General features: G+C 43.7%; 1 protein-coding gene across 5 annotated transcripts in view; it reads left to right on the forward strand.

Annotated features, from left to right (window-relative positions):
* ZNF280D (zinc finger protein 280D) overlaps window positions 1–13,140 on the forward strand; it is a 3,097,091-nt gene that overhangs the window by 587,391 nt on the left and 2,496,560 nt on the right. For 4 of the 5 annotated variants that reach the window (XM_044078966.1, XM_044078968.1, XM_044078970.1 and 1 more), the window contains exon 4: window positions 7,197–7,339. In XM_044078966.1, coding sequence (XP_043934901.1) covers window positions 7,197–7,339 — 143 coding nt within the window. The remainder of the gene's footprint in view (window positions 1–7,196; window positions 7,340–13,140) is intronic. The other variant, XM_044078969.1, reaches the window with a different exon arrangement.

Raw genomic sequence — 13,140 nt, forward strand, 5'->3', positions numbered from 1 at the left:
TCAGCACTTCAAAACACTAGCAAAAAGTACCAGGCTTACTGCAAGGAAAATCCTGCAGGCTCTGGGATTCATGGCATCTTGCATTCTGCTAATCCCATGTGCAAAGCTGCATATGAGGAAACTTCAGTGGTACCTAAAAAATCTATGGCTTAACACAGTCACAGTTTGGAAGCAATTATACCAATAATTCCATGTTTGCAAAAGGAATTTCTATGGTGGGCCCAAGCATGTCAAGTAAACACAGGCCTTCCATTCTGCAAGCCTCAAGCAAAACAAGTCATAACCACAGACGCCTCAGATTACGCCTGGGGCACATGAAGGACAGGTGCATTCAGGGCAGATGGTCCCAAAAGGAAAAGCACCTTCACATCAATCAAAAAGAAATGCTAGCAGTGATAAATGCAATTACAGCTTTCAAGGACTTCCTGCATCCAGGACAATTACTGATAAGAACAGACAACACCACAGTAATGTGGTACATAAACAAACAAGGAGGAACACATTCATACCCCTTGTGCAGACTAGCCATGACTCTTTGGAACTTGGCTCTGGAAAGACAAATCGAACTTCAAGCACAATACTTGCCAGGACTGGAAAACACACTGGCAGACACTCTAAGCAGAAATATGACAGATCCACACGAATGGAAGTTACATCCTCAGGTGTTTACAGAGATAATCCAAGCGTGGGGGAGGCCAGACATAGATCTTTTTGCCTCCCACAGGAACTATCAACTGAAAAAGTTTTGTTCAAGGACCTTTCATCCAAAGGCCTGGAAAGTGGACGCCCTTTCATTCAGTTGGACAGCATGGACAGTTTATGCATTCCCACCTCTGCCCCTTCTTGTCCAAGGTGCTTTTGAAAGCAAGAACAGACAAACCGAGGATGATGCTGATTGCTCCAGATTGGCCAAGGCAACACTGGTATCCACTCCTGAGGAGCCTAACACATACTCCTCCCTGGTCCCTGCCTCTAATGCCTCTCCTACTGACTCAGAACAGCTACAAAACTCTTCACAGTCAGCTGAAAACACTCAGCCTCGCTGCATGGAAAATTCCTTGACACCACAACAGTCCCTACTCTCCAAGGAGGTGCAGGATGTCATTTTGGAGGCCAGAAGACCATCTACTAGAAAAGCTTACTCTGCAAAATGGAAGCGGTTTTGCTGTTGGAATGAGAAAAGAGGCCAGGACCCTAGCAAATTGAACTTGCCTCAGGTTTTACAGTACCTAGCTGAACTGCTGAACAGTGGACTTTCATTTTCTTCCATAAAAATACATGCCTCAGCCATTTCTGCAGAATTCAACACGGATCCTCCTTTATTCTCTCACCCACTCTTACGACAGTTCCTCAGAGGGGCTAAGAATATAAGACCTCCAAGGAAGCAACCAATACCAGCCTGGGACCTTAATTACATACTAGAAAAATTAACATTGCCTCCCTTTGAACCTGCTGCCTCAACAGATCTGCAACATTTGTCCTGGAAAACAGCTTTCCTTCTGGCCATCACTTCAGCTCGTAGGGTTTCTGAACTACAGGCCCTCATGGCGGTGCAGCCCTTCCTCATCTTCCATCAGGACAGGGTTGCCCTTCGTACCAACCCATCTTTTATGCCAAAAGTGGTATCCAGGGTAGCCTTACATCAAGCCATACACCTACCTACCTTTTATCCTAACCCTCAAAACAAAGGGGAGAGGCTGCTTCACACTTTAGACATCCATAGGCAGCTACGTTATTATTTGGACAGAACAAAGTCCTTCAGGAAATCAGAACAACTTTTTGTGTCCTATGCCGTAGGGGCTCAAGGGAAACCAGTTACCAAACAGACCATTTCCAAGTGAATTGGCCACTGCATACGGTTTTGTTATTCCTATCATGGGAAATCTGTCCCTACTGGTATCAGATCTCACTCCACCAGGGCCACAGCCACCTCTACAGCCTTCCTCAGAGGTTCCTACTAAGGATATTTTGGAGGCAGCCACTTGGAGTTCTGTACATACCTTCACAAAACACTACCACCTACCCTTATATTCCAGAACAAGAGCAGGCTTTGCCACTGCTGTTTTGCAGGGCATTCTGGCTCAACCCAGTTCCTCATAGTACCTACCACCCTATGCATAGCTTTGGGACTCTACCCATCTGTGATTACTGCAGCTGTGTATGCACGATGAACATAGTACAGTTTTGTACCTACCATAAATGTAGATGTTCGAGTGCTAATACAGCTGCAGTACAGGTTTCCCTCCCTCCTTCCCCACTTGGTAAAGGCATGGGGCCTAACAACCTCTTCATACCACCTGACTGGGTTATCCTGCTATGTTTTATTTGCTTGCTTACACTGATTTTGCATTACATTGCATTGCCTGCATATGTAGATGAGCCTTATTTATGTATTGCCTTCCTTTTGGGGGCACCTGACATCTGGGGCAAGAAAGACTGAAGAACATGGCGTCGGCTGTGTCTTATATACTCTGGCCTTACTGACGTCAGAAGAGTAAGCGACGACAACCGACGCCGGACCAAGACTTTGGAATTCGGCCGACCGAGGGACCGCCTGACGGCTGAAAACCCATCTGTGATTACTGCAGCTGTATTAGCACTCGAACATCTACATTTATGGTAGGTACAAAACTGTACTTTTCCTTCCACCCCAGGGCCCTGGGCAAGGCAGTCTCCAAACAAACCATCGCATGTTAGATTAGAAAAGCTATTTGCCTATGTTATTCACACCATTGCAAAAAACTCCCACAGGGAGTGAACGCTCACTCCACCAGGGCAGTGGCAGGTTCCAAAGCCTTCTTAAAAGGCCTGGACACTGCTTCCATATTAGAAGAAGCTACATGGTCCAACTTTCACCAAACACTACAGGTAAGACAATGTCTCCACAGTGCGTGCAGGATTTGCCAGAGCAGTCCTGCAGGGCTTTGAAATCAGCCTCTTCTATCTCTTCCCTTCTTTCCAACTAAACTGTGGTACTCCCCCACACCCAGAATACTGCAACATAGGAATAGAAGGACATAGAATAGTTGTGTAAAATCTTACCATAACCATAGATGTTCTTCTCCATGTTGCAGTATTCCTTCACTCCCACCAGAATCCCATTATCCTTCTCTCTCTCTCACTCATATCCTCAGGTCTCTTGGGGTCTACATCCTATCTTGTGACCTATGCAACCACATAATGGCACCTTGACCCTATGACTGACATCACTGGCTACTCCTCCTGCTGGGCCTTCAAGTTCTGAGGTCTGTGCGTGCAGACATCACATTTAAGGTCCCTGGTTTATGGCCCTATGTGTGACGTTCCACGCAACTTCAACAACCAAACTGAAGCTTTTGTATAGGAGCAAATGTACAGGGTCACCTGAGGCGGAAAATCCCACACCAAAAGTACTGCAGCATAGAAGAGAAGGACATCTATGGTTATGGTAAGATTTTACAGAACTATTCTTTCCATATGGTCAAATTCCAGGAGACCCTTCTGGACCCCATGAAGGAGAAATTGGAGAGGATGGAGGACAGAGCTAGCTCTAAAGAAGTGCTAGGACCTTTCAACTCCTGTTCCCAGGTTGCTAAGCTTTCTTTGCATTGTGACTTTGATACTTCAGAAGCATCAAGCAGGGCAGCTGCCTCTGAGTCATTTATTTATAGGCCTGCCTAGTAAAGGGAATAGTCGCTTTGGAACATTTAAAATCAGAACTCCTGGATGCACTATTAGATGAGGAACATATGGAATTAAGGCTGAAACAGTTGAGACTGGTGTGCAAGGCTAGATTCATGCAGACCGCTGCGGACGTTTTGCAGGTACAGCCACCTAGGTTTAGCAGGAACCACCATACTAAACCCTTGATGTTCATCGTGTTACACTGCTGCAGTCATTACACTTGGGTTATCCTGCCGTCAGGCGGTCCAGCAGTCGGCCAGAGTTCCAAAGTCTTGGTCCGGCATCGGTTGCTGTCGCTTCTTCCCTGACGTCAGTGCGCCAGGGGTATATAAGATGCATCCGACACCATTTTCTTCAGTTTTTCTTGCCGCGCGGTGCCCGAAGCAGTTCGCAAGTGCCGGTCGGCCGACTCCTGAGATTTTTGAAGTCGAATTTCAGATCCAAAGTCTTCAATAAAGCTAAGTACACCGTTGGGGAAACTTTTTTCTTGCCTCAGACCGATGTCAGAAAAAGTTAATAATTGTATTTCTTGTGGGAAGCAAATCTTACCATAAACATAGATGTCCTTCTCCATGTTGCAGTATTCCTTCCCACCCACCAAAATCCCATTATCCTTCTCTCTCTCTCACTCATATCCTCAGGTCTCTTGGGGTCTACACCCTGTCTTGTGACCTATTCAACCACATAATGGCACTTTGACCCTATGACTGACATCACTGGCTACTCCTCCTGCTGGGCCTTCAAGTTCTGAGGTCTGTGCGTGCAGACATCACATTTAAGGTCCCTGGTTTATGGCCCTATGTGTGACGTTCCACGCAACTTCAACAACCAAGCTGAAGCTTTTGTATAGGAGCAAATGTACAGGGTCACCTGAGGCGGAAAATCCCACACCAAGAATACTGCAGCATAGAAGAGAAGGACATCTATGGTTATGGTAAGATTTTACAGAACTATTCTTTCCATATGGTCAAATTCCAGGAGACCCTTCTGGACCCCATGAAGGAGAAATTTGAGAGGATGGAGGACAGAGCTACCTCTAAAGAAGTGCTAGGACCTTTCAACTCCTGTTCCCAGGTTGCTAAGCTTTCTTTGCATTGTGACTTTGATACTTCAGAAGCATCAAGCAGGGCAGCTGCCTCTGAGTCAGTTATTTATAGGCCTGCCTAGTAAAGGGAATAGTCGCTTTGGAACATTTAAAATCAGAACTCCTGGATGCACTATTAGATGAGGAACATATGGAATTTAGGCTGAAGCAGTTAAGAGACTGGTGTGTAAGGCTAGATTCATGCAGACCATTGCGGACTTTTTGCAGGTACAGCCACCTAGGTTTAGCAGAAACCACCGTACTAAACCCTTGTTCTTTACTCCTCCTCAAGCCAGGCAAAGGGGGAGAAGGATCAGAAGTGACAGGAAAAACAGAAGAGATGGGAAGCAGATCAAGGAAACAGAATTAGCAAGCCTCAACCTCAAGGTGACAAGTAGTGAGCAGCCATGGCGCACAGCCCTGTTCCTCCTACCCAAGTCCCACCCCAACCCTTCTCTCCCGTACTCAGTTAAAAGTAGGAGAGAGATTATCCCTGTTGTTAAAGGAATGGAGAAAACCATTCGGGACAAAGTAGGTCCTACATATAATAAAATCAAGTTATGTGATCTGTGCCTCTGTTCCATAGCTAACAGCCATTTTGTCCATCCCAAGTGGAAAACTGAAAGAGGCTTTGGTTGTGCACACAGATCTGTTGCTAGCTCATGTCTCCATAGAGCTAGTCACTGTGAATGAAAGGATTGCAGGCTGTTATGCCAGACTGTTCCTTGTGCCAATGAAAGAAGGAACCTGGAGGCCTATTTTGCTAAACAGGTTCATGCTGGCTCCCAAATTCAGAATGCTCACCCTACAAAATCTTCTGCTCATGTTATCACCTCAGGTGTCCTTGGTCCTCCTAGACCTAAAAGATGTATAATTCCACATCTCCATTGCAAAATCTCACAGGAGGTATCTATGTTTTGGAGAAGGTAGGAAGCATAATTCATTTTTCTACTATGTCGTTTGGTTTGTAAATGCTTTATGTAGGGCAAGGGGCGTTCAAATCTACCCTTAGCTGGATGATTTTCTGATTCAGGCCAAATCATTCAGACTACTACAGTCATCCGTTTACCCAGCAATGACCATTTTCTCAAGTCTGGATTTCACTTTGAATGTGAAGAAGTCAGACCTGACACCTGCAGGCAAACTAATGTTTGTATGAGCCCTGCTAGACACACAAAAACAAATAGCCTTCCTGCCTGAGGAAAAGTCACCTTCCTATTCCAACACTTCCAGTCCCTTTTGAGTCGCTTATGATATGTAAGTCCTGAGCGCTGTGGGATAGATGGTATCATGCATTTTGATGGCTGCACATGCGGAAGCTTCAGTGGTACTTCAAGAATATGTGGTGTTAGCACACATGTTCTTTCAACCAGTAAGCTACAACTTCTCCCTTGCCTAAAAAGGAATTTGTGTGGTGGATGCAAACTTGCACCCCGAACAGAGATGCCATGTCAAATCTAGATAGCAAATCACATTTTAAACACTGATGCCTCAGACCTGGCCTGAGGCAAACATTCAGGCGGTCGCCGTCTCCAGGGAAAATGGCACCAAACATTAAGAAGCCGTATAAACCAAAAAGCAATGTTAGTAGCCCTCAAAGGCATGATGGCATTCAAAGAATTTCGGAGGCCAGGAGTTCTGTTAGTAAAGCTAGATAACACAGTGATGTAGTAGATAAGTACAGTGATGTAGTACATAAGTAGGGGGGTACTGACGCTTTCCCTCTGTTGATGCTTAGCCATGCAGCTCTGGGAAATGGCTGATTTCAGAGGTCTGCATCTGATTGCCCATTATCTGCCAGAGTAGATCAGCCCTCTAGCAGACTACCTCAGCAAGACAGAGACCCAAATGAATGAAGATTAAACAAGTGCATTTTTCAGTGGGTATTTTTCAAAAGGTAACATGGAAATAAGATGTGCTAGAAATAGACCTTTTGCCGTAAGAAAAAGCAGGCAATTATAGAAGTATTGCATAGGGTCCAGAGACAGCAGGGCCTTGGGGGATGGACATCTTCCTGTTTCTCTTTGCCATATTCTTTTCTGACATGACTTCAGCCTCTGTCTTTTTTGGGCAAGGAAGGTCTGAGTTGTGTGCCAGTACAGTCCTCTTGCACTAATGTATTCTGTCCTGCTGAGAGCAGTCAAGCAGAGCATGATAGAAGAACCTGAAGCTTTGTAGACTGACTTGGATGTATAGTATCCTTGGCAGGATACATTCCATACGTAATGGCTACTGCAGTAATAATCTATTTTAACATCTGCTGCTAAGTTAATTAAACTACACAACTGTACTTTCTTGGAGAATACTGTCTTGTAGTTGAGAGAGATACATTTTTTAAGGTTTTACATAACTTGCTCTGTTTTGCTCATAGGAATGCAACTGTTTTTGATTTACATTAGTAAAGTACAACAGTGATTTGCTGAGGCTGACCTTTTTTTGTTATCCATAGCAGCAGAACAGCAGAACTGTTTATGGAATGTGAGGAAGAAGAACTAGAGCCATGGCAGAAGCGGGATAAAGAAGTTGATGACGATGATGATGATGAACCCATTTTTGTGGGAGAAATCACTGCATCAAAAGTCAGCAGCACAAGTAGGAACACTTGCTTACGTAGTCTTTTGATAAAGACTGTACATTTTTAAACTGTAAATGTTAGATGGCTTTTGAGACATGAGTACAAGTGTTTTGTTTAATTCCCTTGGACTTTTCTCCTTTAAATATAAATCACTGTAAACTTTTAAACAATAATTAATTGTCCTGCAGTCTGTTTGTATTCATTTAGAAGAATTTTGTGGACATAAAGGAACAGCGGTAGTAATTGTATGCTTCCACCATCAAGTGTTAGTTGGCTCAATCTATTTTAGGAGAGTATGTAGCAGTGAGGACCATGGTGGCTTCATATTGGTTCCTTGATACCAAATTTACTGAAGTTGGTTACCTTAAGCGTTGCTGTAGTCTGTGCTAGGTGCGCACTGCCTTGTGGGCAATGTAGGTTGTGGGTAACCCAATTGTAGTACTGAACAATATTTGCCACCCAACTCCCTTTGAGGATTTTTTTTGGACTGTGTCTTCCCAGTTCTCTGCTACAAAAATGCTTTACTCATTTGGACTAATCTATGACTAAATATAATGCAACTCAGAAAAAAAAACTTTCAGCATCAAGTTCCTTATTGCTGTGCTTGTTCTGTTCAGGTATGTGTACCTTTTAGATCTCATTTCTCCATATTTAGAATGCTCAGAAATCTAAACTCACTATACATGGCCATGTTTTGTCCACCATAATACTGCATATGTCTTTTTGCAGTTGTAAATCTGTTTAGTGTTCTGCATTAATGTGAAATTTGAATTGGAACTGAGCTATCATTGAAGGAATGTCTTTTTTTTTTGTTTTTTTTTGATCCACAATTAAATAAGATATGGTTAGTTCAGTGTGTTTGCTTTCACATGGGTGGAACTGGATACGCACACAGTAAACAAGCTTTTAACGCCAAACTTCCATGGGGGTATTTGCTTCTCCAGCAAAGTTGCAAAATGCAAAACTCATTACAGTAAAAGATTCAATTAAATATAATCAGTTAATTTTGCTGTGGTACGTTAGACTTTTTTTTTTTATTTATTTAGAAGAATTTATTCAATCAAGTTGATAGTGTAGATATATTGACCACCACACCCTGTCATTTAAAGTTCATGCCACAAAAACAGTAAAATGCTCTACCAGCTAAGAGAGGGTTATACAACTCTCAGTCTCTTATCTCTCTAAGCAAGAAGATCGCTAGCCAAAAGTATATTTCTACCAGACGTCAGTACTCCTTGCCAGTCTTATATCAACTTCCTCACATTACAGGGTACCGTAAACAAAACTCTCTCTCTCTCTTTCTGGCAGGCACCTTTTCTCTGATGTCAGAACTTCTGGGTATAAGGATTGTCGGCTGGCACCAATTTTTATAATTTTTTTCTTGTTGGAGCCCAAAGAACAACAATATAAAACAATGTTTAAAAATAGATAGCAGTAGTATAGTTCATTTTCGTTGAGTCTACCTATGCTTGTTTCCAGATAGGGTAGATATAACGAGTACCAAGATTTTTAAAGTTTGAATTTGACGCCATTAAAAGACTACTATGAGCAAATGATATGGGTGTGGGTGGCTGTGTGTTTGTGGGGAGTGGAAGTATGGCTTTGTAAGTGAGGTGTGAATGTTGCGCATTGTGAAATGTAGGGATTAAGAGTAAAACTGGGCTCAGTGTAGTCCCTAGTAATTTCATCATTGCTTGATTAAGACATATACATCGCTCTGTGTTTGTCAGTACATTGTTTGAGTGCCTTGTTTGGAGTATGGTGTCACTGCTACAGCTGCTGGTACTGTTTCTGTACATGTTCATAGGTTCATACTAGGCTATCTTCCCTAGGGCATTTATAAGCCTAGCCAGAGTGTGTTTGGCTTTCGCCACCCATTTTAAATGAATTTTGCTATGCCCTTTTTCGAGGTTAGTATACTGTGCCTCTGTCTAACAGTGACACAGAACTGATACCCGAGGTAAACCTACTATCTCCCATCCACTCATCAAGATTCCTCTTGAAGAGTGTCAATGAGGGACTCTGCCTAACCTGGACTGGGATTTTATTCCAGAGTGAAGGGAGCCTCTGGGTTATGAATCTGTCCCTCCAGCATGTCCTATTTATTTCAGTGCTGAGGTTTAAGTCTCTCGAGCGCGTAGCTCGATGGGATTTGGATTTTCTGAGGTGCAGCATGTCCATTAATTCCGGGTTGGACATGGCTTTATACGTCAGGCACAGATCGCCTTGTGTCGTGAAGTGTATATGTGCCTGTGTGATTTGGGGTAGTTGCAATGGAGAACAGATAAATACAGGTGTCTGATCTCTTAGTGTACTCCACAGGTGTCCCTAATTTTAGCTTATACTTTTGCTCTGATATATGCAATCCATAATGCTTTTTGAAAAAAGGTGAGGAATTCTCATGAACAAATAATGACAGTCATTGCAGTTAAAGAGTTTTTTTCAGAAAATTATTGCTAATTCATGTAGTCTTATTTTGTGAGCTTATTAAATCAGTAATATTGCTGTTTTCAAAAGTATCTGATTTGGAAGCTTTCCCCATGAGTCTGTTGCTGAGATGATGAGAGATCAGCTGCAAGTATGCAACTAAGTGACAAACTACATAAAGCAATAGTAACAGAAAATACTGGGTCACATTAGAGGCTTGGGAGGTCATCGTTAAGAAACCGAGAACTGTTTCATTGTTATGTAAAACCTGGCATTAAATTATGTTATAATGGAATAGCTATGTGTGAGCAGCCAGAATGCAGTTCCAAACAAATATTTTACTGTACACATTTTTAAGAAATTGATAGATTCTCCTAAGCTCTAGATTGGTAAGCATTTTTTCCATTAGAAATAATTCTTGGGTAATGCTATTCAGAAGTGAAGCATCACAAAAGGAAACCTATGTTCTTCGTGCTTCACTGTTGCAGTCACCACATTTGGGTTATCTGCTTGCAGTAGCCCTCAGTCGGTCTGATTATCAAAATCTTGGGTCCTGCATCGGTTGCTGTCTCATCTTTCATGACGTCAGGTAGTCAAGGGTATAAAGCATGCAGCCGACGCCATTACATCAGTCTTACTTGCCGTGCGGTGCCCAAAGCAGAAGCAGTTCGCAAGTGCCGGTCGGCCGACTCCTGAAATTTTCATTTTCGAGTTTCAGAACCGAAGTCTTCAACTAAAGCAAAGTACCCTGTTGGGGAAACTTTTTCTTGCTCTAAACCGATGTCAGTAAAAGTCAGTAATTGTATTTCTTGTGGAAAGCAAATACCTCATAAAGATTTTCATTCGTACTGTATTCCTTGCCTAGGCCCTGACCACGACGTACCTCACTGTCAGTTTTGTGCCTTAGTTAAACAAAGAACTATTCATTGTCGGTATATTTACACTTCTAAATATTTTGGTACTCTGTTCAAATACCCAGATATGGCTTCGGTAAGCCACCCGACTACCGACATTCCGAAAAAACTCAAAGATAAAGACGGAGACAGGCCGCCTAGGTCCAAAGCTGCCGACGACGCTTCTCCTAAGTTAGTCGCCAGTTCACCGGTACTCAGTGAGGTGCTTTTGCAGCCCCTGATACCCGCTACTTCAGATTCGCAGGCATCTACTGAAACCCATTTGGAGTCCAGTATGCCGTGAGATGCTTCAACTGTGGAACCTGTGGATGTCTCTACCTTGGACGTGTCCAGAGCCGCTGTGCAGGCACCGTCTTCTGAGGGTGTATTCAGGCCTACCGACTTGCATATTAAACCAACGCCATCTTCTTCTTCAAGGCCTAAAACTCGATCCATGCCTAGAAAACCGACGCCCAGACCGCATGGTCAGGCCTCTATGCCTAAAAAACAAATGATGTTCATCGTGTTTCACTGTTGCAGTCATTACAGTTGGGTTATCCTGCTGGCAGGCTACCTGCAGTCGGCCTGAATTCCAAAGTCCTGGTCCGGCGTCAGTTGCTGTCGCCTCCTCCCTGACGTCAGTGTGCCAGGGGTATAAAAGATGCGGCCGACACCATTTTCTTCAGTCTTTCTTGCTGCACGATGCCTGAAGCAAAAGCAGTTCGCAAGTGCCGGTCGGCCGACTCCTGAGATTTTCAAGTTTGAATTTCAGATCCGAAGTCTTCATTAAAGCTAAGTACCCCGTTGCGGAAACTTTTTTCTTGCTCCAGACTGATGTCAGAAAAGGTTAATTGTATTTCTTGTGGGAAGCCAATACCTCATAAGGATTTTCATTCTTACTGTATTCCTTGCCTAGGCCCTGACCACGACGTTGCTAGTTGTCGGTTTTGTGCTAGATTTAACCAACACACCATTAAGCGTCGGTACGATTTTGCATTTCATTATTTTGGCAGAAGATTTAATTATATAATGCCGTCGGAACAGCCGACTACCGGAATTTATAAAAAGCGCAAAGAAAAGGACAGGCATCTGAGGTCCAAAACCGACAAGGAGGCTTCAGCTAGGCCAGTCGCCGGTTCTCAGTGAAGCGCTTTCGCAGCCCATGACGCCCGCTTCCTCAGAGGCCGCTTCCGACTCCCACATGGAGCCGACTAGGCGAATGGAAACTCATGGTATTGGACCCTCGGAAACTATTCCCTCAGAAGGGTCTGGAGCCGCTGAGCAGGCATTGGCTTCTGAGGGTGTTTTCCGGCCTACTCAGTTATATGTGAAAATGATTTGATCTTCAAAGGCAAAGACTAAAGCACCTCTAAAGACAAAGAAACAATTACAGCATCCCCCTGGACAGGCCACCATGCCTAAAAAACAGATGCTTAAAATGGCCGAAGACCTAATTACTTTGATCAGGGGTTCCCATCCCCCTCCCGATAAGAGGCCTAGCCAAGAGACAGAATATGAATGAACAGGGATACTCTCTTCCTCCCTATGAGGATTCTGATGCTGAAGAATCTATCCCTTCAGCCTCTCCTGAGGATTATTCTTTTGGGGGAGACCCTGCATACTATGAGGGAGCACTTCCACTGGGAGAGCCAAGATTACTCAGAATCTAAGAAAAGGCTCAGAGACTTCCTTTTACTACCTAAACACAGGCCCCTTGCTATTCCTCCTGTTTTAGATATTGTAGATGACGTATTTTTAGAGTCCGGTCTGACTCCTGACTCTTTTCCACCAGCTCCTGTTGAGACAGACAGATACTACAGGGTTCCTGATTCACATAAATTTCTTTATAAAAGCCCTGCTGCTGACCCAGAAACCATCTCTCAGGGTCCCAAAGGGGTCAAGGCTTCCACTGCAAAAAAACCCTATCCCCTCTGATAGGGATTCAAGGGCCCTGGACAGATGGGAGAAAAAGATTTACACTTCTGCTACCTTGGCTGTAAGGGCTTTAAATTGTCAGTTTCATATGCTTAAATATCAGCAATATCTTATGTCACTACTTAAACAGAAAATGTTGACAAATTCTGAATGTGCAGAAAACAAAGAAATGCAGGATTTATTGCATGCAGCTGAACAAGTGGGAAAGCATACTTTGCAATGTGGTTCTGATTCTCTGGAGGCCTCCTGCAGGGCCGCTGCTACAGGTTCTGTCATTAGGAGGCATGCTTGGTTAAAGGAACAGAATCTGCCTGATCATGTTAAAGCAAAATTATTAGATGCTCCATTACAGCATGATACCTTGTTTGGTGTTAAAGCAGAAGAGGTGTTGAAGAAAATGGAGGACAAAGCTAAATCTATGCAAACAGTCAATGATTTCTTACAGGTACAGCCTCCCAGATTTAGCAGGAACTGGCCTACAAAGAATTGGTCCTTTCCCGTGTCCGACAGGCCACAAAGAGGCAGATACAGATGCCCCAGAGGCAGATCTCAGCCCCAAGGCT

Source organism: Protopterus annectens, chromosome 7.part1, assembly GCF_019279795.1.
Source record: "Protopterus annectens isolate FY-2018-M chromosome 7.part1, PAN1.0, whole genome shotgun sequence".
NCBI classification, from domain to species: domain Eukaryota; kingdom Metazoa; phylum Chordata; order Ceratodontiformes; family Protopteridae; genus Protopterus; species Protopterus annectens.